We start from the raw sequence: 24,905 nt of genomic DNA on the forward strand, positions 1-24,905 counted from the left end.
ATGTCCAATAGTAGGAAAATGAGAAAGAAATTTGGACTTGGAAGTCCTGAAACCACCAAAGGAGAATTTCTGAGGGTTTCTGCTACTGTGCAGTGAGCAAGCAAAGTATGCTCCCCACGGCTGGGGGGGCCTGGGGGGGGACCACGTGGTCCTGTACCTGATTTTCTATAAGCTTTTCAACAAAAAACGTAAAAGTGGTATCCCTGGTGGTAGAGTAACTGGTATTTTAAAGTTCTTTTTCTTTATGTTTTTTTAATCTCTGAAATGTGCAGTGTTGAGTTTTATAGTTTTGAAGATATTTTTCCGAGTATGCATTCAGTAGAAAGAGTACATGAGAAGATGTCAGAATAACTGTGTTAAGCACATGTTAAAGAGTGTACATGGAAAATGATATTCCTAAGAAAGAAACAACCGTGAAAGATGTGTGTCTGCTTCCTGCTTCGCAGCATGAAAGAAACACCCAATGGCAAAAACACTGTGGACAGAGACGCGAGGTGGCCCCAGTCCAGGGCCTCTGTAGCAGGCTCCGGGGTCCAGGCCCCTCCAAGGAACTGCCTGGGTGGGCCCCCTTTCGGTCGGTACTTTTCCTCTAAGCACAGCACCACCTGAACAAGAACCGACCGTGCCAACGCCCACAGCTGCGTCCTCCTCGGTGCAAACCCAGCCCTCAGGGTCCTCTGTGCAGCTGGCCTCTCCTGCGCCCACCACCATGGTCTTCAGCCCCCAGCCAGGGCCCTGGGCAGGATGACACCTGGGCTGGGACCCCCGGGTGTCAGAGATGGGACTGTGAAGGCAGAAACTCTTCTTCCAAGCTGTGCCCAGTTTCGAACAGGAGCCCCAGAGAGCCCGCCCAACCCCACTGCCAGTTGAGGCCGCCGCACCTGGCTCTGTGTTCTGCTGGGAAGCGAGAGCTTAACGGGCCTTCTCGCCTTCAATTCGGACCACCAACCTGTAGGAACCATAAGATGACTGTCGTTTCCTTGTATTTTGAAGATTCTTTAAACAAGCCTTAAGGGGCAGCAAAGTTTTTTTTAATCATGTTGGTGGTTTCTAAAAAACGCCAAAGACTCAGCAGATTGCTTTGTTCAAAACACTGAAACAGAAATATGGTTTCCCCTGTAATTTGCTCTCATTATCTTTCCAAATTGAAAAGAAAGGCAGGACAACCGTACAAGCAGTTCCAGTGAAGAGACAAGTCTGAGCACGCCGTCCTTCTGGCTGTCCTTCATTCTGTCCTCATCTCCCTGCACACAGAGCTGCGTGCTTCCCTGGATGTGCGGCAGGCACTCCGAGCCACCCCCGGGGGGAGTCCAGGGGGCTGGCTCTCTCCCCCCACGCCCCTGCTGGTGAGCCTTGAACAGTTACAGTGACCTGAAACGCTGCAGAACCAGCCAAGGTCATTTGTATGTAGAACCAACCCCCAAAACGACCTTGCACCTTGGCACTCCAGCGGCGCCACGCCGGCAGACGGCCGCACGTCATCCTGGAATGTTCACACTGCGGTCTCCCCCAAGGTTTCCCCAGCCCCGAGTCACCAAAGGTGGGACTGACCGTGTCAGCAGCAAAGCTGCATTTATGTGACTGCCACGCATTCGGAGCCTTTCCAGAACTCGTTTCGGGGCAGGCGGTCACAGCTGTCATTCGGCCACCTGAAAAGGGGGCTTTCTCTGCTTGAGCTTCGCCCTGTGAGGTGCTTGCCCAGGAGGTCTGGGGGGACACTGGCCGGCCAAGGCCGGGGTGGGTGGTGGCACCTGCTCCCTGTAGGCCCCCGAGGCCCAGCACCTCACTTGGCAGGCTTACCGTTTCCCCGCTGGAGTCCAGGGTACAGTACAAACCGCTTAGAAACCGATTTACCTGTCCTCACTATGAACCCCGAAGAACAGCAGTGTGGACCCTCACCTCTCCCGACACGGGACAGGGGACTCGCACTGGACACGCTGTGTGAGCATCTCTGGTGGGAAAATAGGGAGAGGGATGGAGGGCCTGTGGGAGCGTTGCCTGGGGTCACAGCTAGGGCAGGAGGCGCAGTGTGCGTGTTTGGGAGCTGGGTCGCTTGGGGAAAATCAGCATGTTTGTCTTGTTTTGGGAGGAACAAGGAACGTTGCCAGAAAATGATGCACGTGTTTTAAAACAAATTCCGGGAAAAGTCGTACCGCCTCAGGTAGAAACAAACGGATGAGTGATTAGGATAAATTCTTGCTTTAAAATATCGGGATGGCCACAGAGGCTGTTCGGTTTTAAAGTAAACATAAATCACACTTGTCATTTTCACCAATAACTTCATTGGACAACATATTCACTGTTTTGTTCCACTACCTTCTGCCAAATTTCAGGCAACTTCATAATCCATCTTCCCAAAACCTTTTATCTTTTTCAGCAAAGAACTGTTCCAGGTGCCTTGTGCAGTTTCCCAGGGAATTGAAATTTTCTTTCATTAAGGGAATTTTGTAAAGACCGAAATAAATGGAAATCAGAAGGTGCGGCGTCTGGTGAATACAGTGGATGAATCAGAACTTCCCAGGCGGGCTGCGACAGTTTTCGCCCGGTCACCAAAGAAACATGTGGTCTTGTGCTATCCTGATGGAAGATTATGTGTTTTCTGCTGACAAATTCCAGACCCATGTCGGCGCACGCTGCTTTCAGCTGGTCTCACTGGGAGCGGTGCCCGTTGGAGGTAACCGCCTGCTTCTCCGGAAGGAGCTCATAACAGACGACTCGCTCCCAGTCCCACCACGTGCTCCACATGACCTTCTCTGGGTGAAGACTGGCCTTTGTGTGGCTGGTGGTGGTTCACTGCGCCTGCCCCTGGATCGCTCCCACTCCATGTCATTGTAAAGTATCTGCTTTTCACCTACTCTCACAATTTGTTTTGAAAACGGAACATTTTCGTTATGTTTAGGTAGAGAATCGCATGCAGAAATACTGTCAAGAAGCGTTTGTCATTTAACTAACGTGGACCCCAGACACCAACGTGATTAACATGACCAGCCTGGTGCGAATGGTTTCCAACACCTGATCTGGATGTTTGGGGTACGTCGGCGGCTCCCGCACCGCAGAACGTTGACTGTTCTCAACGAATGTCTCAGCTGGATCGCTACCAACTTCAACTGGTCCCCCCGACCGTGGAACATCGTCCAGTGAGAACTCTCCAGGACAAAACTTTGCAAACCACCTCTGACACACTCAATCAGTCACAGTACCTTCTCTATGCACTGCACAAATGTGGGGTTTTTACATTTCAATTGTGCTTTTGTCTTTCTTGAAATAATAAAGCATAATATGCCAAACAGGTTTTCTTCCCTCTTCAACACTGAAATGACTACACAAAAATTCACTCATTTTGATAAGTTTCCTTTAAATTACACTGATATGACCGTTGTCACAATACAATGTCACAAAATGGTTTCAAATGAAGTTAAAGACAACCAGGTGCCACTAGCGCCGGCTCATGGAAAACCAGGACAAATGCTTTACGCCAACCCAATATATTTGGCCTTCTAGTGTTGGAAATTATTCCGAAATTGGCCTCCAGCCATCACTCTAGGAGTGGTAACCTGAAAATGTGGTCACTTGACATCCGAAGAGAACAGGTCTGTAAAGCTGGAAAACTGGAGGCCCTGTCAGAAGTCAGCCTCCGCCTGAGTTCCGGGTAACCCACCAGGCAGCACTCAGAAACATCGGTTTGTTTCTTCTGATCACGTCAGAAGAAACTGCACGAACTCACTGCGCGAACTCACTGGCCAAGCCTTCTGTTCGTCAGCAGCAGGAGTTCTCGTGTGGACGCTAAACTACGCAGCATAACCTGCAGGGTTGCCCTGCCGTGCTCCGCACACCACAGCAGCCGCCTGCTCTGTTCTCGGCATTAGTCTCAGGCTCTTCAAGGACATCTTCCAAGTGTTCGGCCATTCCTGTGCCCACCGCACTTAACGAGTCACACAGTGTGAACTGTGAACTGTGAACTGTGAACTGTGTGAACTGTCCATCAGAGGAAGGCCGAGCTCTGGGGATCGTAAGGTTCCAAGGCTCTACTCTCCACTAGCTCGACTCATTTAGAAGCTTTCACAGACGTCTCTCTTGGTTTAAAAACACAGTGTTCAGTATATGTAACCACCTTTCCCTGTGAATCGCTCACATTTCGGGAATGGTACGATTTATACTATTAATATTTTAACCATTTCGTTCATACTGTCCTTTAATTCAGACCTAAATGGTTCTGTTATATATGCTTGCATGTGTTTCTTATTCAATCTCTTGCATGAGATTTCTTTATCCAATACTTCATGTTCTTTTCCAACTCACAACAAAGTGGGTCATTATACAGATGTTCTGAGCATGTTCATGTTCTTCTGTCCCGTGTTTTTCATAGCCTTGGCAGCACACAGCATGACTGTCAGGCGCGCAGAGAAGCCCTGTGCATGCTCTCGTGGCCACGGGCACCCCATCCCACCCACGGGTTCTGTGCCCCACCCTGGAGCTGAGAGGCGCTATCCCTACACACCTCACACCTTTCTGTTCCCCACCAACCCCACTGGGAAGCTCTGAATTAAGGCTTTGGAACTTTTCAAAAGAAACCACTTTTCTGTCTAGAGGTAAAATTACTGCTAGAAATTAATGAGACCTCCTGTTCGAGAAAAGATTCAGGAGTAGAGGATGCTCTTCAAAGATTGGGGGTGACTCTGGGGTTTTCTCACCGCTCACCACCACTCCTAGTCCTCTGAGGGGGCGCAGTGGCAGGCGCAGCCACAGCGGTCACAGTTTACACTTGGCATTGTGAAATGCGCTTGGCGTGCCAGGGTCGGTTGGCATTTAAGGGATGCTAGCAGCTGGGCAGGCAGAGAAAGGTGGCCGGCGAGCAGGAGAGGACACTGGGAAGGAACTGTGGGGGGACAACAGCACACTGAGTCGGAGGTGGGGTGGGGACGCTTTGAGAGCGAGGGACAGCAGACCGTCAGCCATCTTTCCACATCCGAGATAACTGGACAAGACTCTCAGTGGGGATCGCGTGGACCGTCTGCACTTATCTTTGTGAGATGAGTGTTTCCAGGGGGAAAGTTGAATCTCTTTATCAACTAAGTACAAGAAGTTCTGAAATAACAAAGTTACACCACGCTCACTTTCTGAGGGCTTTCTTACGCTGGCATTCTTCCTATGTTTCTGGGAGGAAATACAACATCCCCCCTTTCTCAGATGTGTTGCCCACGCACATTTTCTCCATCCTCAAGCATTTGCTGACCTCCGTCGGGACCGGAGCGCTTTTTCTTCATTCACCTTTATTTTGTCTTCTGTCTCTAGTCAGTATCTGCTGAGAGGGAAAAGCAGTCCTTCAGCAAAATGTCTGAAAAACACTGAACGATTTCACTCCCTCTAGATTGCAGCTGAGGAACCTGTGGTACAAAAAGGCTGGGTGACTCAACCCAAGTCCTCTGAGAAACTGCACATAACGCATCTTACGAAACCCAATGTGTTTCGAGTTCCAGCTTGACAGGGTGAGTGGCACTGCCCTTTCAGAACCAGAGATCCGACCTGAACGAGCTGGCAATTCTTTTTCCAGTTCTGTTATTTTGTTGGGCTCCACAGCTCTCAAGTAAATGAATAGCAATAATGTCAGAAAGGTTTTCATTTCAGAGTAAGAATGTGCCCGCAGTGTTGTATTTCTGTAACACATACACATATAACTGCATAAACTTCGCAAGTTTCTAAGGTATAGTTCGCTGATACTCTCCTAAAGTTTCGAGGCTATGCTGAAATATTTGAGCCTTATTCTAAAACACAATTAAAAATTATCTGAGACAACTTTCGGCCTAGTTAAATTCCAAACTTATCTTTGGGCTTCACTGCAATACAATCCCCAAATTTACTTGACACATGCACAGTAATCCCCGACTGGCTCCAAGAATGCGGCACCCTCCGTGGGACAGTCTGTGTGTCGTCACGTAATGAATGTGCCCCCCCCCAAACTTCTTGTATAGACCCAAAAACCACGCAGCACCTGCAGTAAATAGAAACTGCCCTGCATAGCAGCCCGATGAGGTCAGCCTGGGTTCCAGCCTCTGAGCACAGCAGGAGCCAAAGCCGTGAAGACCTGCTAGGACCTGCTCGGACCTGCCCCGGGCGAGTCGCAGAGGCACTGGTAGCGCTGGCGGACAGGGACTTCCAGGGTTTGGAGCTGTGACAGTACAGTGCGATCTCTCCTTGTGCACGCACACTCAACACACACCAGACATGTGCCTTGCTCTACATTTGTTTTGAACTTCATAGAACACGAGTAAAGGACATGGCTGAGTAGCTAAGCTGAATTTCTCTGCATTCAGAACTCACTCTTCTCTGTCCCTCTAACTGACCCACATCACCCATAAATGGTCCCTTTTGAGGACACAGTGAGTTTACCAGCAGTCAACAATCCCAAGAAAACTCGCTCTCCCAGAAAGCAATGGGGCAGTTCAACACGGAACCAATGTTCTCGGAGCGGCAGCCGTGTGCCAGGTGTGTGAAATAACAGTGGCCAACGTGGCGGCAAGGCCACTGCTCTGACAGGCGACCTTCAAGTGGGAAGCCCCCCCCAAGGGGAAGGTTCCAGAAGCAGCAGGCGCGCCCTCCTGCTCCTCCCGAACTGCAAGCTCAGGGCCTGTGACCAGCCCGGAGAAGGGGCGGGAAGAGAAGCCTTAACTCAACAGCCAGAACTACATCTTGGCCTCATATTTTGATTGTTAAGCTGAGATTGAAGCTTAAATAATGGGTAACTGTTTCTAATATTGAAGATGAGCAGAAAAAAGCATGAATGCCAGCTGAGTTTTCATCCGGGAGCCGGGCTTCACGGAAAGGGCAGTGGGAAGAAATTTAATTCACCGTGCAAATGCATATGACTGGTCCCACCTGTTCAGTGTCCCAAATGCAAAGGGGCCTCCTCTGCATGGTGACAGGAGCGGCTCCCATGTCACAATCAGCATGTATGCATGTGTGCATATACACGCACACACATGGAACTGTGTGCTTCCCCCTAGGATGACGCCGACATGCGCTCTGAGCAACTGCCCCTCTTGACCCAGACACAGCTGTGGGGGGGGGCACTGCCTCCTCGGGACAGGGTTGCCAGCCCCTGGAGTGGCTCACTTAGGAAGCAGTACGTGACCGGCAGTGTGACACTGCGGATTCCGGCCGGAGGCGGGTCTGGTTACAGGCCACAGTTTTCAGAGGAACGGCAAAACCACTGGGGTTGGAAATGAAAGGCAGAGCTCAGTCCCCATCCAGGATGAGGAAATGTCCAATTTTCCCCCTTCAGTTAAACTTCTCCAGCTTCTGTGGCCACTGGCCAAAGCTGTTTTTCTCTGCAAACTTTTCTCTGCAAAACCAGGATTAACTGGCTTTGATTCATTGAACTTTTGACCCATAAGTGAACAAGAGAAAACAAGAGAGATCACTCCAAGGGGAGGAGATTCTGAGGAGCCAGTGACAGGCCAGCGAAGGCAAGCTCTGCACGTTCCTACCCATCCGGCACGAGCGCCCATCAGAGCAGTGAGTGCTTCGGATGCGCTTATTCGTGATCCGAAACAGATCTAGCATCTTGGCCATAATTTGGCTTTAGTGTCTTTTTCTTTTTTTAAATATTTTATTTACTTATTTTTATAGAGGGGAAGGGAGAAAGAGAGGGAGAGAAACAGCAATTTGTGGTTGCTTCTTGGGCACCCCCTAATGGGGACCTGGCCTGGAACCCAGGCACATGCCCTGACTGGGAATTGAACCAGCGACCCTTTGGTTCACAGGCCAGCCCTCAATTCACTGAACTACAATAGCCAAGCCTTTTTTTTTTTTTGAGCATTTATATAAGGATTGCCTTTGTATAGTCATTTGAACTTTCTTTCCAGAATTTAGAATTTTAATTCTATAAAGGTATAAAGTAACAAAAATTATTTTTACTATTTTTCTGATCCAGAGCTCCAGAATAGGAGCTTTCTTTATAATAACAATTTTTTAATGGCATAAAGTCCACTAGCACTTTTTAAGTTCTGAGAACAGACTTTCTTCTATTCATATCATTTTATTTAAAATCCCAAACAGATCACTGAAAACAAGCAGCACTTAATGATGGTATTACACCACCAATCTCTTTGAATGCAGGTTTTCTGATTCATCACAGAATGTACTGTCTTTTTCTAATTGTTTCTACCACTTCAAATTATGGAGAGAGAATATATTTAACTTCAAAGTAAGAAGTAAGTTGTAAAAACAAACAAATTAAAAAGCAGTATGAAAGCACTCAGGCCGTTAGTTTGAATAAGCTGCACCCCAAGATGCTCTGTACTTTCAAAAACCACAGAGTGGGCTCCTGAAAGTACTTCCGTCACACGCGGTTCCATTTCACACGCGAGAACACAGTTTCCTGAGAGACAGCTCTATTAGCTTTATGCGCACGCATTTCACTCACCGCGGCGAGTCTTGAACTCAACGTTTTCTGCAACAGAGATACAGTGACCTGGTAAAGAAAATGGATTAGAAAAGAGATAAATTAGGAATTAAGTTCATTTCAACAGGCTATTTCACTTTACAAATTCTTTTATCCCACAGATCTTTGAAATAGCTTCATTATCAGTGTGGTAAGAATGGGACTCTGTTTACAGAGAACATTTCATAAATTGTATAGTAACGATAAAAATCTTTCTTTTATCTGTGCCTAAGGACATTTTTTTTTCATTGATTTGAGAGAGAAGGGAAGGGGTAAAGGAGGGGGAGGGAGACAAACAGCGAGTGGCTGCCTCCCACAGGCGCCCAGCCCAGGGGTCGAACCCGCAACCCTTTGGTCATGGGACGACGCTCCTACCCACTGTGCCGCACTGGCCAGCACGGGAGTAATGATGATCAAACACTTATACAGAAAGTAGTACTGCATGTGCATTTCCTCCTAATTATCTACAAGAATTTCTAAAAGCCTCTTACTTTTCTCTCTTCCTGATACTTTAAAATGCAGGGGTGTCCAACCTGCCGCCCACAGGCCACGTGCAGCGCAGGATGGCTGGCCGTGAAATCAGCCCAATGCAAACTCGTAGATTTACTTAAAGCGTGAGGAGCTTTGTGTGTGTGTGTGGTTACACGTCACAGTGTATTTAATGTGTGGCCCAAGACAACGCCTGCTCTTCCAGTGTGGCTCACAGACACCACAAAGTCGGACGTCCTGGTTTAAATGCTGTGAAAGTGGACTGAACATTTAGAAAGGCCACTGCAATGCTATGTAGGGGGAGGCAGAGAAAAACTCAGGGATTGGTCCACTGGCCGGACGAGCACTTCCCTCCATCGGAACTCGGCCGTGTTTCTTCCGAAAGAGCTATTCTGGACTCAGAGATGAAGTGTAATTGGCATCAGTGACATTTACGCAACACCATAAAACCCCTTACAGTCCTGTTGTCCCTGGGGTCTTCTTCCTTTCTCTGTAATCCACTAGAAAAGAGCACTCTTCCCCACTTTGTCTGCTGGTCTGCCCAGCCTGCCTGCTTGTGTTGTTCAGTCTGTTGACCAACATTTGTGACTGCCTCCCTCCCCTCCGTTTGTGTCGCTATAGCCCATGGCACACAACTCTGTGTTCCACGCTTCTGTGTTTGTGAGGCTGTCACGGGAAGCTGCCCTCAGGAGGTGGTGGCCTGCAAGCACGCCACAGGCCCCTTGGACCCAGAGGTCACCGCCCAGACAGGCTCCCAGACCACGCGGAGATGCTCCATCCTGGTTCCGTAAATCCCTTTAAAGCAGGAGGAGACAGGATGTGTTACCACAGAGGGCTGGTGGTGCAAGTGGGAAGGGCCACACTACGTGGGTCCCCAGTTATGAAACATTAGTACATTCCTGTTCCCCTTCTCTCCTCTCTGCTCAACAGCCTGCCCTGCTGATGGTTAGGGGGAGAGGCTGATGCCTGAGCAAGGAGGTCACAAGCCAGGGGCCGGGGACGCACCCTGGCTCTGTGACGGAGAGGCAGAGGGGAACTCGCCTCGCCACACCTTGAGCTTGCCAAGCAGCCTACTGGCTGCATGAGCACCCAAGACTATGAACGGTATGTGGAGACCTTGCAGGCTGCGTCTCCCAGCCCCACCCCCACCACACCCACTCCCTAGAGGCCCTCAGGAATAGATGCTACTGATAGGCAAGGTCAGTCCCAGCAGGGGTGGGGCACGGTCAGAGCTGCAGCCTGGTCTCCCACAGCCCTCTGCCAAACGCCAATGGCTTTGTACAGGCTACAGGGCTGTACTCATTCACATCCTCATCAGTGCAGGTTCCACGCAGGAAAACAGAAATCATCTGAGGAATTTTGAACAGGTAGCTGTATCCATGGTTCCAGTCCTAGAGCTGGTAGAACAGAGGGTGGGTTTGTTCTCAGAGCAAAGAGGGAGGCACCGTCCGAGTCGGAAAGGGAAGGACCACCAGGGAGGGGCTGCTGCAACCAGCTCAGGGACTTCGTGAAGGGCACAGCCACTTCCCAGGAGGCCAGAAGCCAGAGGAAAAGAAATGAACAATGGCTTGCCCACCTCCCACTTGTGACTCCCTGCTTACACCTCCCCGGGCACAATGTTACCGGAAGACACCGGACTGGGGAGACGGTGGGTGGGGGGGGAGTTTGCAGACTATGGGCCCAACCATCTTCACAGAGCAGAGATCAAGTGAACGGGGTCAAGGACCACAGGCACAAAACCAGCACTGCACTTAATTAGGAACAAAATAGCTTCCTCCTTTAGGTGTGAACTCCATAACAAAAACCAGATGCATTTGGTCTTCGATTTTTTATGACCTGGCCAGACTGCAGGCAGGGTCTGTCACAGTCACCGCCATTTAAGATACTCGATAAATATTGCTAGTTTTGAGTGAACAAGTGCCTATTCCCATCAATGACAAATAGTTCAAATCAGTACTCACCTTTCATGACTGGCAGGTAAAGCGATTTTTAGAAAGATACTTTGATTCCTATGTGCAAATTAGTGTTTCCTCTTACACTATGGGCCCTTGCACATAACCGCTTTTTCACACAGGCCTGCCATTACTCAAAAGATTTCCAGAACTCTCTTTTGAAACTGACTTTCAGAGCTAGTTCTTGAGAAACGCGTGACAATGAGTAGAATCCAGTCCTGTCCATGTTGGCCTAGCCTGACCCACCGGGCTTCGATCTAGAAGCTGTATACTACTTGCAAAAATGAAATCCCCCCTCGAAGAATAAAGACTTGTTACTAATGCTGGTAAGTACTTGCCGCAGCTTCCAATTAAACTTGAGGCAACATAATGTCTTAGCCCGCCTCTGACGCTTTGACTCTGGAATGCGATGACAAATGCGGTGGAAAACAGCGGTTATACCCTAAGGCTCCGGAAAGAAGAGCATCTCCACTCCCCGCCCCGCCCCACCAGACCCAGGTAACTCTGGGAGGCGGTGTCCTCGTCCCGGGGTCATTTCCAACTAAGACAGCTAACTGCACAAGCCCAAAAGGAGTCCCCTGGCCTCTGCCCCAATGTACTACCACCCGCCCACTTCCCCGAAGGGAAGAAGCCAAAGAGCTTCTCCCTGGCTAGTCAGGTGTGGAGAAGCGCACAGGTACATGCTGCTCCGTTCCCCGCGGGAGAACCAGGTAAAAAATAATGCAACTCTGAAAGCACAGTAAGCCCTGCCACTGCGCATGCGCCAGCAGGCGCGGTACCATCTTTTCCCTCCATACTGTTCCCTGAGCCTGGCACCCTTATCACCTCCTGGAGGTGATTAAGAAGCCAAGGCCTCTCAATAGACCACAGTCCCGGGACCAAACCTGGCCATCGGGCTCCAGTTTGTGCTTCCCAAAAGAAAGGGGTATCTCGCAGTTTTTTGAAACGTGAGGACTGGCAACTGGGAGGTCAACGGAAAGGGGAATCAAGAAATCGGCCCACACCTTCGAAACAGTGCTGCTGCACCAAGGGCGTCTGACGTCCCCGGGAAGCAGACGAGCGAAACGCCCGTTCGCGGCCCCGCCCAGACCAGCTCCCGCGGCCTCGGCTGCGGGAGGTGACCGGCTCGTGGCCCCGCCCACGCCTCTGCGGCCCCGCCCACGCCTCTGCGTCTTTCATTGGGCCCCTCTCTGTGGCGTAAAATTTCGGCGCCAAGGGGAGGCGGGACTTCTGGGCCGGAGAGCCAATTCCGGCCGCGCCGGAAGTGCCCAGTGGAGAAAGACTGTAGGTTATCCGTCACCAGAAGCTCGAGGCAATTCTCGTAGCTCGCAAACTTGGGAGAAAAATCTGGCGGAGTTTCATCCGCTAGTTGCCAAGTTTCCGGTGGAGTGGAAAACGGGAGTTGGGACATGGACAGCCGCTTGCAGGAGATTCGGGAGCGGCAGAAGCTACGGCGACAGCTCCTCGCGCAACAGGTCCGCGGCCCTGGGCGGGATCGCGAGTGCGCGGCGCCCTCTTCCTCGCGTCCTCTCTGTGCGCTCCCGCAACCCTGACCCTGCGCTTCTTGCTCTCAGCTGCCGCGGCGCCCCGAAGGGCTCCCCTTCCGTGACGCGGTCCTGATGGTGATGCTAGACCGAACGTCTAGTGTGCGGGCCAGCGCCCGGTGAGGAGGATGCGAAGCTTAGGTCTTTGTCCATAGACGACCGCGGTTCAGGGGACAAGTCACTTTCGCGACTTGGGCCCTAAATTTCTCTTCGCCGTTTCCACTGGTCTTCTGTTTCTTGCCTATGCTCGTAGCCAGCACCCACCTCGAGGTTGTGGCTTCCTCTGAAATGGGTTTGCAGAATTTGGTACGCATGGAGGAGCATATCTAAAGACTGAGTTGCAGGTGGTCCTGGGTGTAAATTTTAGAGTCTGCCTCTTGTATATTGCAATCTGCTGTGTAGGTTACAGTATCCACATCGTCACCATCGGCCAACACGTGAATTCATACTCCATGTCACAACAGACCCCTGCTGTACACAGGATTATTTTCACTTTATGAATAACGACATGGAGGCCCTTGAGTTTCGGTCATTGTGGCCCGGGGCTCAATCACTGCTAGGCCCGGAATTCGAACCTAGTTTGTTTCTCTAAAGCTGGTCCTCACCGCTGCCTATGTGTGAGTGTGTAAGTGAAGACTTGCTGATGAGTGGAGTGCCCCTGAGAACGACACAGGGGCGCACGTCTCTGCCTGAACCAGGGCCTGCTTTCCATTTCCATCATTCAGTGAAAGGGATGGAGGTGCTCACGGGCTTCAATGAGGCATCCTGCCGTTGTTTTTTTTTGTAGTAAATCTTGGTTTTAGTCAATGGTAATCTGGAACCTCTCCTCTTTTGTGACCTTATGAAAAAAAGACTTATGGTATAGTGTTTAGAATGTGTTCATTTGGAGTCATCCCTGCTCCTGTCCCAGTGACGTTTTGGTCTTGGGCAAATCAGGTATCTTTTCTAAGCCCTTTTCTCAGTATGTGACATGTTATCTTCAAGTAGCTTCTTGTTGCCTCCAAGTAAAGTTCTTACACTTTAATTCGAATTCAAACTCTGGCTCAAAATACATGATACCACAGTTCAGGGTCTTGCTCCGTGCTAGGGCCTTTAGAAGGCATTGCAGTTCAGCGATGACCAGCAGCTAGCCCAGACCCTCGAAAATGGGAACACAGTGCATAAAACCAGATGGCTGCCACTTCCAAAGTCCCTTCTTCGTGTCAGACTCTGTTAAGCTTTTTCCATACGTTCTCTTCAATCGTACAGATACTGCCTGCGTCTTATAGATGAAGAAAATAAAGCTCAAAGAATTTGTTATGTGCTCAAACCCACAACCTTGCAAGCTGCAATTTCAGGCCCTTCCATGCTTTTTCCATCACATCTGTGTAGGTGGATAAGAACCATCCCTCTTCAGTGAGGATGTCCGGTACAGTCAGTGACAGGTTCCACTTCACCACTGATTTCACCCTTTCTTTCTCTACTGTTCTGTATATGAACAAGACTGAACGAACACAGATTGTGCAATGCATACGCTGTGGTGTTTCTAAAGCTGTCTGATTTGTGTCTGTCCTCTGACAGCTCAGCTCAGATGTGGTGGGAAACCTTCCTGACCTTTGTGCTTTAGACTCTTGCTCTGGGCTTTCACTGTTGAGTCCACTGCCAGGCATTCTTTGTTATCGCACAGCATGTGACCAGTTCGGGTGTGAAGTCTTTGCATTGAACTCCTGTTGGGTTTGCCTTCTCCCTTAACTGCCCCTTGTCCAGAGTGAGCTTTCACTGTGCGTTTGTCAGTTGACTCAGTACATCAGAGCACAGCTCTGCACGCACAGTTGGCATGGTTTGTGTTTGTGTGCCGAGTGGGCGTCACAAGCACTTGTAGACCCAGACTGTGACGGTGGCAGTTTTTGGGGCCACCCACAGTTTACACCTGCTCTTTATTTAACTCATAGCTTTGTTTCAGAAAATTGCTACTTTCAGATGATTCCAAGTCGTCATAATTATTCAAGTAATATATTTAGTGCTACCATTAATAGGAAACCTGATACTTACTTAATTCAGTGACTCCACAATTTTAAAATATTTTTGGAGCATGAGAAGACAATTACGTTTGTAAGCGGAATTTTGATTTAAAGCAGTTCTCTTGAAATACATCGTTTTCTGACTTAGCCCCCAGTAGGAAACCTCATGGGTTCCTTTGCATCCGTCCTGAGCGTGTGCTGTGAGTCAGACACTTGCTGCTGGGCACACAGCTATCAGAGCCCTTCCTCCGGGGAGGGCACCTCTCCAGTGGGGGAGGAGCGAGGAGAAGAGACCCACAAGAGGACTGGGAGTCCAGGTAGAGACCCTGCAACAGTTAAATGGGGAGCGAACAGAAGTAAGACCACAGTCACTGATAGCACTGTTAAGTGCTGTGACCCGAACAAGGAAAGGCAGGACACAGGGGAACCGTGGGAGGTGCCCACTCATCCCACAGACAGGGTTCCAGGAGACCTCTCTGAGTGCACTTTCCTGGGCAGTAAAAGGGTTGGAAAGCACGCCAGCCGTCTCCCGTGGGACGCGCTGCCTCCCCCCACCCCCAGCAGGAAACGGAGGTCTGGCAAGTCTCGGGGAGCGGATCTCCTACAGTTTCAGGAGTGGAGCTAACGCAGAGGCTGCCTCAGCAGGGCTGCCAGTCGGAGACCAAGGCTGGGGGCTTGTGGCCCTGGCGCTTAGGGTGCCTCCCCCTTTGCTGGCCGAGGGGACCGTTTTCCGCAGGTTTGCTCTCAGCGTTCTGCTTGGTCACCGCACTGCTTGGTCACCGCACAGTGCACGTGGCCTGTCAGTTGCGTTCTGCACCGCTTGGTCTTGAAGGTTTTGTGACTCAATCTCCATCACTTCACCCAGCCGCCAGCCTTGTCTCAGCCATCCGTCCACAGTTGTATTTCGCAAAATTCCCCCAATTGCCAGAATCTGCATTTCCATTTTTAAGGAATCAGTGAAGCCCTCTGCTGTGCCTCTAGTCCTTACTTAAAGACTTGGCTTGAATAAGTTTATTGCAGCATGGGGTAAATAGGGTGTGGTACGTGACTTGCTGGATGCGAAGTGTTTAACGTAGTGCCTGCCGCACAATAAACAGTATGTTAGGGTTTTGTTATTGCCACCTTTACTAAGTCGTGTTTTATTTGCTTTGAAAGGAAAAGATGGGCAAAGTGAAGTCTTACTTTCAACTGTAACTAAAAGCATAAAATGCCGACTGATCCCATTTCTGGCTTCTGCCCTGCGCAGCTGGGGGCCGAAAGCGCGGACCGCATCGGCGCCGTGTTAAACAGCAAGGACGAGCAGAGGGAGATCGCGGAGACGCGGGAGACGTGCAGGTGGGTCCCCCGCTCGCTCGCTCGCTCGCTCGCTCGCTGACCTCGAATCCGTGAAAGGGCGGTTGTTTGAACAAGCAAACAAGCCTAAGTATGAAGTGCGTTACGAAAGCATCAACATAGAGATTTCAGAACGATTGGTTTTTGTTGCTAGTTCACGAGTGATGGAATCGTTCCCACGTAGCAGTGAGGAAGTGGAACACTCAGGATTAGTTCATGTACCAGGAGTAAATAATTATGTTTCTTAAATTCCTATGAGAGAGAACAGACTCGCCCCTCACAGAGGTGCTAATGTGGCAGTTCACGAAGCGTTTCAGAGTTTTTCAGTATTCTGGGTATCGGTTTGAGCCCTGGTGTCGCCGTAGACGGGGTTCGAGCGCAGGAGGCCCTTCTCGCCGTGTGTGCCTATCCACAGCCTCTGTTCGTATGCGGTCGCTTCCCAGCAGAAACACGCACGGAGCCCGCACCCGGCTGCGTCACTCTTTAGCTGACTTGCGAACTGGGTGAACAGAGGCTGTTTGATCAGGAAATCGGCCGTGTTCTGTTTTGTTGTCGTATTTAACGCCGTGAACAGAAGCACCTGCACGTCTTGCCTGTACCCGCGTGTGATGCTTCAGCTTTCGTTCTCAGGGCTTCCTACGACACCCCTGTCGCGAGTGCAAAGCGCAAGTGTCAGGACGAGGGGCAGGCGGATGAGGACCCAGCGGAAGAGTATAAGGCAAGTAGGGAACAGGGCCGTGTCACTGTCAAGGAAAAGTAAGTCCTGGCAGTGATGGATCCTCACCCGGGAAAACGGACTCGCCGGAAAGCTGAACGTTAAAGGGCCCGAAATGGCCGTCGCAGCGTAATGAACGCGTGGGCAGGGGAGCACGTGTGCGCCCCGCGGAACTGGACCTTTACGCCCCTCCCGCTTCAGCCCGGCTCCTGTGGGCGAGGTTCGGCCCTGCAGGTAGAGCGCGCGGCGCGCCCCCTGGTGGACACTAGCGGTGCTGCTCCTCGGTGCGGTGCGCAGGCCAGCGTGTCAGACGCGGGGTGGTCGGCCGGATTCCGAGCGGTTACGCTGCCGTCTTTTTTGAGTTGTGTGGTCACTGTGAAGACTATGGGCAGCCCGATCAAAATGTTGGGAAACTCATGTACTAGAAAGCCGAGTAGAACTGTTTCTGAAAGGGGTCCAAGAAGATACCTTCTGAATTTGTAATTGCGATATTTAGTTGAAAAGAAGGCATTGTGCTGAAAACCCTATTACTGCTTTTTGAAGTTCATTGTTGTATAACTGCATTTAAGAGAGAAGGGAAGCCCGGCCTCGGTGAGTCTCTGGGGGGGTTCGGCGATGCAGACGCCTGCCAAGGACCCTGTCCTGTCTGCCACAGTGTGACATGTGGCCCAGGTGTTTGGGGTCGCTCCAGGCCCCGTGGTCTGGCATTTTGGACTTGTGGGAACAGTTCCGTCTGTTTCAGTCCAGTATAGGTAAAGTTGGCCCGTTGGTGGTTATAGCTTCCAATTCAAACTAAATTCTAATATTTATTGTGTTATATTTGAGCTTAAAGATTTCTAGACAATTTTATCAACAGCAGTTATAGACAATTATTGATGAAAATGAAATGAAAGTTTTTATTTTACTTGTGAAAATAATAAACTAGTTAGATCTAATGATGAGAAAGCAAAGATCTTAATGTTTGACTTTAATGATAATTTGAAAAATGTATAATCTACTAGGGAAGTAAAATATTTGTGTTGAGTCCCCATCAAGATGTAACAGGATGTAAACTAGTCATAACCATGCCCAAAGTGTCTGCTTGGTCTTCCCAGGACGAACCGGAAACGCAGCAGGAAGGAGAGAACCTGCCGTACGAAGAAGAGATCTACAAAGATTCTAGCACTTTTCTTAAGGTGAGTCAGCAACTCCCAGGTCTCACGGCTTTTCCCGTTGCAGCTCTGTGACCGAAAAGATTTTAAATACCTATTTGTTTCGAGATGTTTTTAGTTATTAAAAAATCATTATTATAGACTATTTAAAATTATTCATGAGATAGTCTTGTGGTACCTGGCTGTGTAGGGTAAGATAATGTGCCAATGTCTGTGGCTACTGAGGAGGCGCGCTCACGGCAGTTGTGGCTTCTGACCTGTAAATCCACTTATTGCACGTGGCCTCACACTTAAGACGCAGCACAGAGTCCGTGCCGGAGCACGTGCTTCCATGTCCTTCTGGTCCCCCTCCAGGGAACACAGAGTTTGAACCCCCATAACGACTACTGCCAGCACTTCGTGGACACGGGACACAGGCCCCAGAATTTCATCCGGGACGTAGGTGCGTGGGGCCCGCTGGGAACCCGCCGTGCTCGCTCTCGCCCCCGTGCGTGTCGTTCGTTCCGCTCGTCCATCGCCTCTCGGTGGGGCTGATGCCCACTGGCTTCGTTCACAGGCCTAGCCCATTCCCGTGAGGTCGTCAGCAGTGATCTCTGCTCAGTTCATCTCCACTAGATTTTGTCCCTCCCTTTACCTGACTATAAAACATGGAAGAACAGTCATTTTTGCCTGATTTTTTTCATCTAAACGAAAAGGAGGAAAGCATGGGAGAAAGGCAGTGTTTCCCTTTCACAAGAAAAGAACGGTGAAACTTGGTTTCATGAGCAGATTCCTTACATCAGTAGGAGGAACTCTGACGTGCAGAACTGCTGTGTCCCCAGGTCTGGCTGACAGGTTCGAAGAGTACCCGAAGCTGAGGGAGCTCATCAGACTGAAGGACGAGCTCATAGCCAAGTCCAACACCCCTCCCATGTAAGCGGCTTTGCCAGTTTCCTTTGTTCCGACTCAGACTCAGAATGCCTCCTCTCTGTCTGCTCACTCTCCTGTTCAGAAACCCTCAGCACCTGGAGAAGGTGACCACAACCGCGTGTTTCTTCTTTATCATACGTTTGTAGGAAAATGTTCCATCTGGAACTCCCATGCCAAGTACGCAGTAGGTTCTCATTTAATTTTCAGTTTTTCAGGTAATTTACTTAGAGTATCTTTAAATTCTTTTTTAGAAAATCATTCCTATTTATTATGTTCTTCAATTTAGGTGACATTTTTAAATAGCTTTTCTTCTCAAAAAGTTATTTATTGAAGAAAGTTTAGACAACTTAGATGAAGGAAAAGAAGAAAGTGAAAATTAACTAAAATCGGCATCCGGGGCTGCGATTGTTAACCCTTGGGGATGTGGAAATTCATCGTCACCTTTGCCAAACAGAACACCGCTGCCTTAAAACACGTCTAAGGTCTTTAAAATTAGAGAACCTGTTTCTTTCCCATCTAGGTTACGCCGAACGTTTCGTCCGTTTAACTGGGTGGTGATGGGCGTCCTCTCGCTGGTCAGAACGGCCACAGGAGGCCCGAGTCTGTGGGGCAGGGTTAGCAGGTTCTCACGTCCATCCTTTTTAAAAAAAGAAGACTGCGTTTACAGTGTTTTAGACTTAAATGTTTTATATTCAAAACACTTTCATACTGCGTGGCATCACTTTTCAGTAAAGGCTAGTGGTAATTTATACTAGGTAGCCAGAAAAGACTATTAATATGGAAAAAATAAAGATAATTTAGAAACTGTATTTTACAGGGAGGGATTTAAAATGTACAGAGAAATAGTTTTTCTAAACTGACTGAACAACTAAAAAGGAAAGTGATATTCCTTAAAATACTCGGGTGATGATGGAAAGGGGTGGAGAGTGTGGAGTGTGGGCTCTCAGTGCGAAGACCGGAGGGGCTCCCGTCCCGGGTGTGCGTGGAGCCGAGGGTGCGCCTGCCTGTCCTCAGAAGGCAGTGGTGGGTGCTCGGTCCGTGCCTCGGGCGGGCGCCCCACACAAGCACAAGGGGGCGTCCGGTGGGGGCTCCCAGCTGCTTAGTGGTGCTCAGTAACACCAAGGGCGTTTCTCCCAGTCCCACCTGGGAGGTGTTTGCAAGACCCCCCTGTTTCTTGTGCCGGACTCAACAGGTACTTACAGGCAGACATAGAGGCCTTTGACATCCGAGAGCTGACCCCCAAGTTCGATGTGATTCTCCTGGAGCCCCCGCTGGAGGAGTACTACAGGGAGACCGGCATCGCTGCGAGCGGGAAGTGCTGGACCTGGGACGACGTAGGTAGAGCCCTCGGCCTTGTCTGCGCTGCTGTCCTCCAAGGGGGTGGAGGGGGCGGATGCCATCCCCGCTTTCTCAGGGACCCTGAATGCAGATTTACAGTGGCCTGTGGCCGGAGGCCTGAGGTTCATTAACAGATATGCAGCGCCTCCTGAGGGCAGGCGTTGCACAGGCGGTGAGCAAGCCGTCTGGCGGACGCGCCGCTCCTGTCTCAGTGTCCTGGGACGTGCAGCTCGCAGAGTCGGAAGTCGTCCGTGTGACCATGGCTCGCCCTGCGCCGGCGAGTCTGGGCACCGTCAGAGTGTGTGCGTGTGTGAGTAGGGCCTCTGCTCTCTGAGGGGCTGACGGCATGTTGGATAAAAAGTATACATAATTTCAGTATAAAGTAACTTGCATTCCCCCCCCCCCAATAAAATGAAACAACGTGATGACTTCAGGGAGTTACAGAAAGTTACGTCGTCGTCATCAGTAACAAAAACGACCAGTGTTTGTTAAGCACCACTGTTCCAGGCAGTGACTGCTGGAGACTCAAAGGTGAATTAAACCTGGTACTTAGATATCGTCACACTTCACTTCAGTTTTTCTCTGATTTAGGGATAACTTGGCCTGTTTTCACTTCGGTTTCTTTTTCTGTAAAATGGTAAAGGCTACAGTCACACCCATAGATGCAGCTTCCTTTGACGCCCCCCCCCCCATAAAAGTCAGAGTGTGTGTCCGGGGGTGTGCGTGTCATCTTGTGCACAGTAAGGAAACCACAGCACAGGAAGCTTCAGGGACAGAATTTGTTACCCATTTCGGACGCTGATGAAAATTAGTGTAAAGACCACGTCCACCGAAAGCCCTGCTGAACCTCCACGAGTGCCCTTAGGGAGGGCGGGGGGCAGAATGCCTTCACGCTGTGTTCTGGTTTCTTGCAGATCATGAAGTTGGAGATAGACGAGATTGCAGCCCCTCGGTCGTTCATTTTCCTCTGGTGCGGCTCCGGGGAGGGGCTGGACCTCGGGCGAGTGGTAAGAGGCGGGGGCGACGTGGTGGCCGGTGGTGGTCTCGGGGCCACATGGTGATGGGTCTCGGATACTCAGGCTCAAATCGCTGCCTTATAGAGCGTATAAAGATGGAAGTAAAGTTTTACCCGGAAAAAGACATGCAGTCATTCTAAATCTTTGAGTTTTTTTGAGATTTGGTATTACAAAAATAGCGTTCTGTAAGACTCACGTGCAAAGGACATTTCCAGCAGGGGTCAGCCCTGTCAGCGGGTAGGGAATCGAGGTGGCAGGAATCATTCTCTCTGGAGTTGCTTTGTGGCCAAGAGAGGCTGAGCGTCACGTCACCATGAAAGCCCACTTCCTGCTGCTGACGACGGGAGGTGGCGTTGAAGAATTAGGACCCTCCGTGTGACCGGACTGCGTGTCGGCGGCATCTGTGCTAGAACACCCACTGTCCCTGTCACCACCCCCCCACCCAAGGCTGGGAGAAGTTGTTTGATGCTGGCTGCTTATTTTAAGTATTGCTTATCTCTCTCCACTAAGGGTTCTTTAAAATTTCATTTCTAGTGTTTACGCAAGTGGGGTTACAGAAGGTGCGAAGACATTTGCTGGATTAAAACCAATAAGAACAATCCTGGGAAAACGAAGACTTTAGACCCGAAGGCTGTCTTCCAGAGAACGAAGGTGTGTAGTTATCTGTTTTTATTATGTCCTCTCAGTGTGTGTCTCGGATGGTTTTCATCGTTCCCCGAACCGGGCTGGCGCAGGCCCGTTTTGTGGACCTGTGCAGAGGGGCCGAGCATGGGTCCTCGTGGGGTCACTCCCCTGCAGCTGCCCCCAGTGCGGCGCTTGTCCCAGGACTGCGGCCCGATACCCCGCATCTGTGGCGGAGTAGCTGTGGGTCTGCTCGCCTGCTGCCACTGCACAGGGTCACTAGGGGCTTGTTGGCCCCCACACTTGCTGTTTCAGAGCTGGAAGTTTGTGCTCCTGGACCCCGACACCCATGTCCCCACCCACACCCACGCCTCAGGCGACCCCCAGCTTGATCTGTGTCTGAGCACACTTCTGCTCAGTTTGACCCTTCAGATTCCACACGTCAGCCGTACCGCGTGACACGCCTCTTAGCCCGGTTCCTCTCACTTGGCTTCAGCCCTCCCCCGCCCACCCGTGTGGTTGCAGACGGCGAGGTCTCGCCCTCCTTTCTGGCCAAGGCACACCCCACTGTGTGCGCCCCACACACGGGCCTTTAGGGACTGTCCCTGGGGTTGCATCTCCAGGGGCTGCAGGCGGGGGTTCCGTCTGGGGCTGCTGGGTCCTGGAAGCCAGTGAGAGACCTTTCTGTTTCGGCCTCACTCCTGCCGTGCAGATTCAGGGGAGAAGGTCCGAAAACAGGAAATGATGGGATTTTCATGGTTACTTACCTTAAGTATTCTGAAGGCTAGAGCTGTTCTTGAAGCCCCGCCTCCATGTCAGAAGGCTTGCTCCTTGTGTGCAGTTTTGTCTTGGGTCGCTGAGGCCAGTACAGCATTACCAGGAAGTCCCAAGGTCAAGGTCCCTGTTTCCGTAACTGGTGGAAACAGGACGTGGTGACGCTTTACAGGGAAGCAGACTCCGCCACAGCCGTTGACGCGGGTCCGCAGTGCGGTGGCACCGAGGCTGTGATCTCCCCACAGCCGAGGAGCCCGGTTTTCCCTGCGGCTGCCCGCACACCCCGAGGTTTGGGAGCCGTCCTGGCCTTGGGGGCGTCGGGAAGGCGAACCATCGGTGTGGGCGGAAGAGCCTCACCGGCCCTCGTTGCCGCTGCGCAGGAGCACTGCCTGATGGGCATCAAGGGCACCGTGAAGCGCAGCACGGACGGGGACTTCATCCACGCCAACGTGGACATCGACCTGATCATCACGGAGGAGCCGGAGATCGGCAACATCGAGAAGCCCGTGGAGATCTTCCACATCATCGAGCACTTCTGTCTGGGCCGGCGGCGCCTCCATCTGTTCGGGCGCGACAGCACCGTTCGGCCAGGTGGGGCCTCGGGGAAAGCGGGTGCGTGTGGGGCCCTGGGGCTCCCAGCACTCGGGGGCTGTCGTGCTGAACAGAGGGGAGCACGGGGGCGTGGCCGACCAGCACTGCAGAAAGCGCCGCACCTGCGGCACACGGGCCGTGGCTTTGTTGGAACCTGAAGCACCCGGCTTATTCATCACGTGGCTGGTGTGGCTTTTCAGAGCGTCACTCGCTACTTAAAGAAGACGACGGTGAGAGTGACAGGCCAGGAAGGACCAGGGCTCTGCTGTGGGGCCGGCTTCTCCTTACGTTGGAGTGGCCTTGAGGGCCGTGGGCAGAGATGTGATCAGATTTCTCAGAGGAGAGCCCAGTTCTTGGAGATTCCTTGACCTGCACTGAAGGCCCTGTCTCGTGGGCTGTGCAGAGGGGCACTCCCAGTGTCCCTTGGAAGAACCACTGCACCTGGGAGCCCCAAAGCATGGTGTCCGCTGAGCACTCGGGGCTTCTGGTGAGTCCTGGCCCGGGGACAGTTTCGTCCACCCGAAACCTTCCTCGAAGCGAGCAGCACCGTCCCGCAGTGTGGCGACGGGAGCCCTGAGGTGGAGGCTGGGCTCGTCGTAGGGATGTGGGCTCTCGGGGCAAGGGGGACCACGAGTGAGCGGCTGACGGGCTGGGAACAGACGGACAGAGGCTTGGAGGGGACTGGTGCTGTTGGGGTCACGAACCACCGAGGCTGCCGTGTTAGGGCAGGCTCCTTCCGAGGGGCCCCTGGTGCCAGGCCTGGCGCTGTCCGGAAAGCACCAGGGTGCACAGAGGAGGGGCGTGTGGGGGCCTTGCTTCAGGTTCCCATGTTCCCAGGGGCAGGGCCAGGGGGGACACAATAGGGTGTGCACATCAAGATGCCTGCCTGAGGGGAGGGGAGGAGCCCAGCCCAGGGCCCTGCACAGCTGGGCTGATGGGGGCGGGGCAGGGATTGGGTCCAGGGCTTGAACCAGGAGAGGAGGCTTCCCACAGCTGGGAAGACTGCGTGGGACTGAGTTCTCACTGGGCCCAAGCTCCGTGTGGTGGAGAGCCGTTCTCCCAGAGCCTGCAGCGGGGCTGCGGGGCTGCAGGTCCCGAAAGTTAGCCAGAGGAGGGTAGAAGCAGCATACACGGGTGGCTCACTGTGACTGCAACCAAGTGCTGTGCCTCTGTGAGGACAGTCACCCTTGGGAGAGCAGCGGGGACACCCCGGGGAAGGCGCGGACTGTGTGGAATGTCACCTGACCAGCCGGGAGGGGTGGGCGGAAGGGCCACCTTTGCTCCTCCCGTTCCAGGCTGGCTCACGGTGGGGCCCACGCTGACGAACAGCAACTACAACGCGGAGGCCTACGCGTCCCACTTCAGCGCCCCCAACTCCCACCTGACGGGCTGCACGGAGGAGATCGAACGGCTGCGGCCCAAGTCGCCGCCTCCCAAGTCCAAGTCCGACCGGGGTGGCGGCGCCCCCAGGGGTGGGGGCAGAGGCGGGGCTTCTGCGGGCCGGGGCCGTGAGCGGAGCCGATCCAACTTCCGAGGGGAGAGGGGCGGCTTCCGGGGCGGGCGCGGAGGCGCCCACAGGGGCGGCTTCCCTCCCCGGTAACCGAGTCAGCCAGGCCGCGTGCCTCCTCGGTGCGGCCAGACGTCCCCCCGGGAGGCCTCGTCTGGGACCTCCCTGGGGTTGCCCCACGCTGCCCAGTCTCACCCGGGATAAACGCCCGTCCGGCCTCTTGTCCTGTGCATGGAACCAGACGGGGCGGAGCCACACAGACGCCTCCACGTTCCCACACCAAGCCCGTCCTCCCAGACGAGGCTGCTGCTTATAGGCGCAGTGGAGGCCATCAGAGGGGGGCCCAGTCCGGGGCCGCAGTGGGGCCTCTGGAGTGTGCTCAGCCGAGGGGGAGCTGCTGGCAGGGTTCTGACGTTTTCTGCCACCGTGATTAAAAAGGTACTTTTTAAAAATCTTAAAGTCTCCTGTGATTCAGTTACATAACCCTAGAAACTGACTGTCAGCTCCCAGATCTGCACCTGTGCAT

General features: G+C 52.0%; 1 protein-coding gene and 1 long non-coding RNA gene across 2 annotated transcripts; one reads left to right on the top strand and one right to left on the bottom strand.

The window, feature by feature from the left end:
• Positions 1–4,173: 4,173 nt before the first annotated feature.
• On the bottom strand, positions 4,174–12,026 carry LOC118980000 (uncharacterized). Its single transcript, XR_005065036.1, has 3 exons — positions 11,886–12,026; positions 8,423–8,470; positions 4,174–5,654 (listed from the first exon to the last, which is right to left on the bottom strand). It is a non-coding gene; the product is annotated as an uncharacterized LOC118980000 (long non-coding RNA).
• Positions 12,027–12,127: 101 nt separating this feature from the next.
• METTL14 (methyltransferase 14, N6-adenosine-methyltransferase non-catalytic subunit) lies at positions 12,128–24,831 on the top strand. The gene is made up of 11 exons (XM_037036299.1): positions 12,128–12,356; positions 15,672–15,760; positions 16,388–16,475; positions 17,567–17,647; positions 17,978–18,065; positions 18,445–18,535; positions 19,725–19,866; positions 20,785–20,877; positions 21,421–21,537; positions 22,662–22,872; positions 24,168–24,831. Exons 1-11 carry the CDS (start codon positions 12,291–12,293, stop codon positions 24,470–24,472), a joined length of 1,371 nt encoding a protein of 456 aa, XP_036892194.1. The 5' UTR covers positions 12,128–12,290; the 3' UTR covers positions 24,473–24,831.
• Positions 24,832–24,905: the final 74 nt, after the last annotated feature.

The sequence above is a fragment of the Sturnira hondurensis genome, unplaced genomic scaffold, assembly GCF_014824575.4.
Source record: "Sturnira hondurensis isolate 20B ecotype Veracruz unplaced genomic scaffold, ASM1482457v3 Scaffold0022766, whole genome shotgun sequence".
NCBI classification, from domain to species: domain Eukaryota; kingdom Metazoa; phylum Chordata; class Mammalia; order Chiroptera; family Phyllostomidae; genus Sturnira; species Sturnira hondurensis.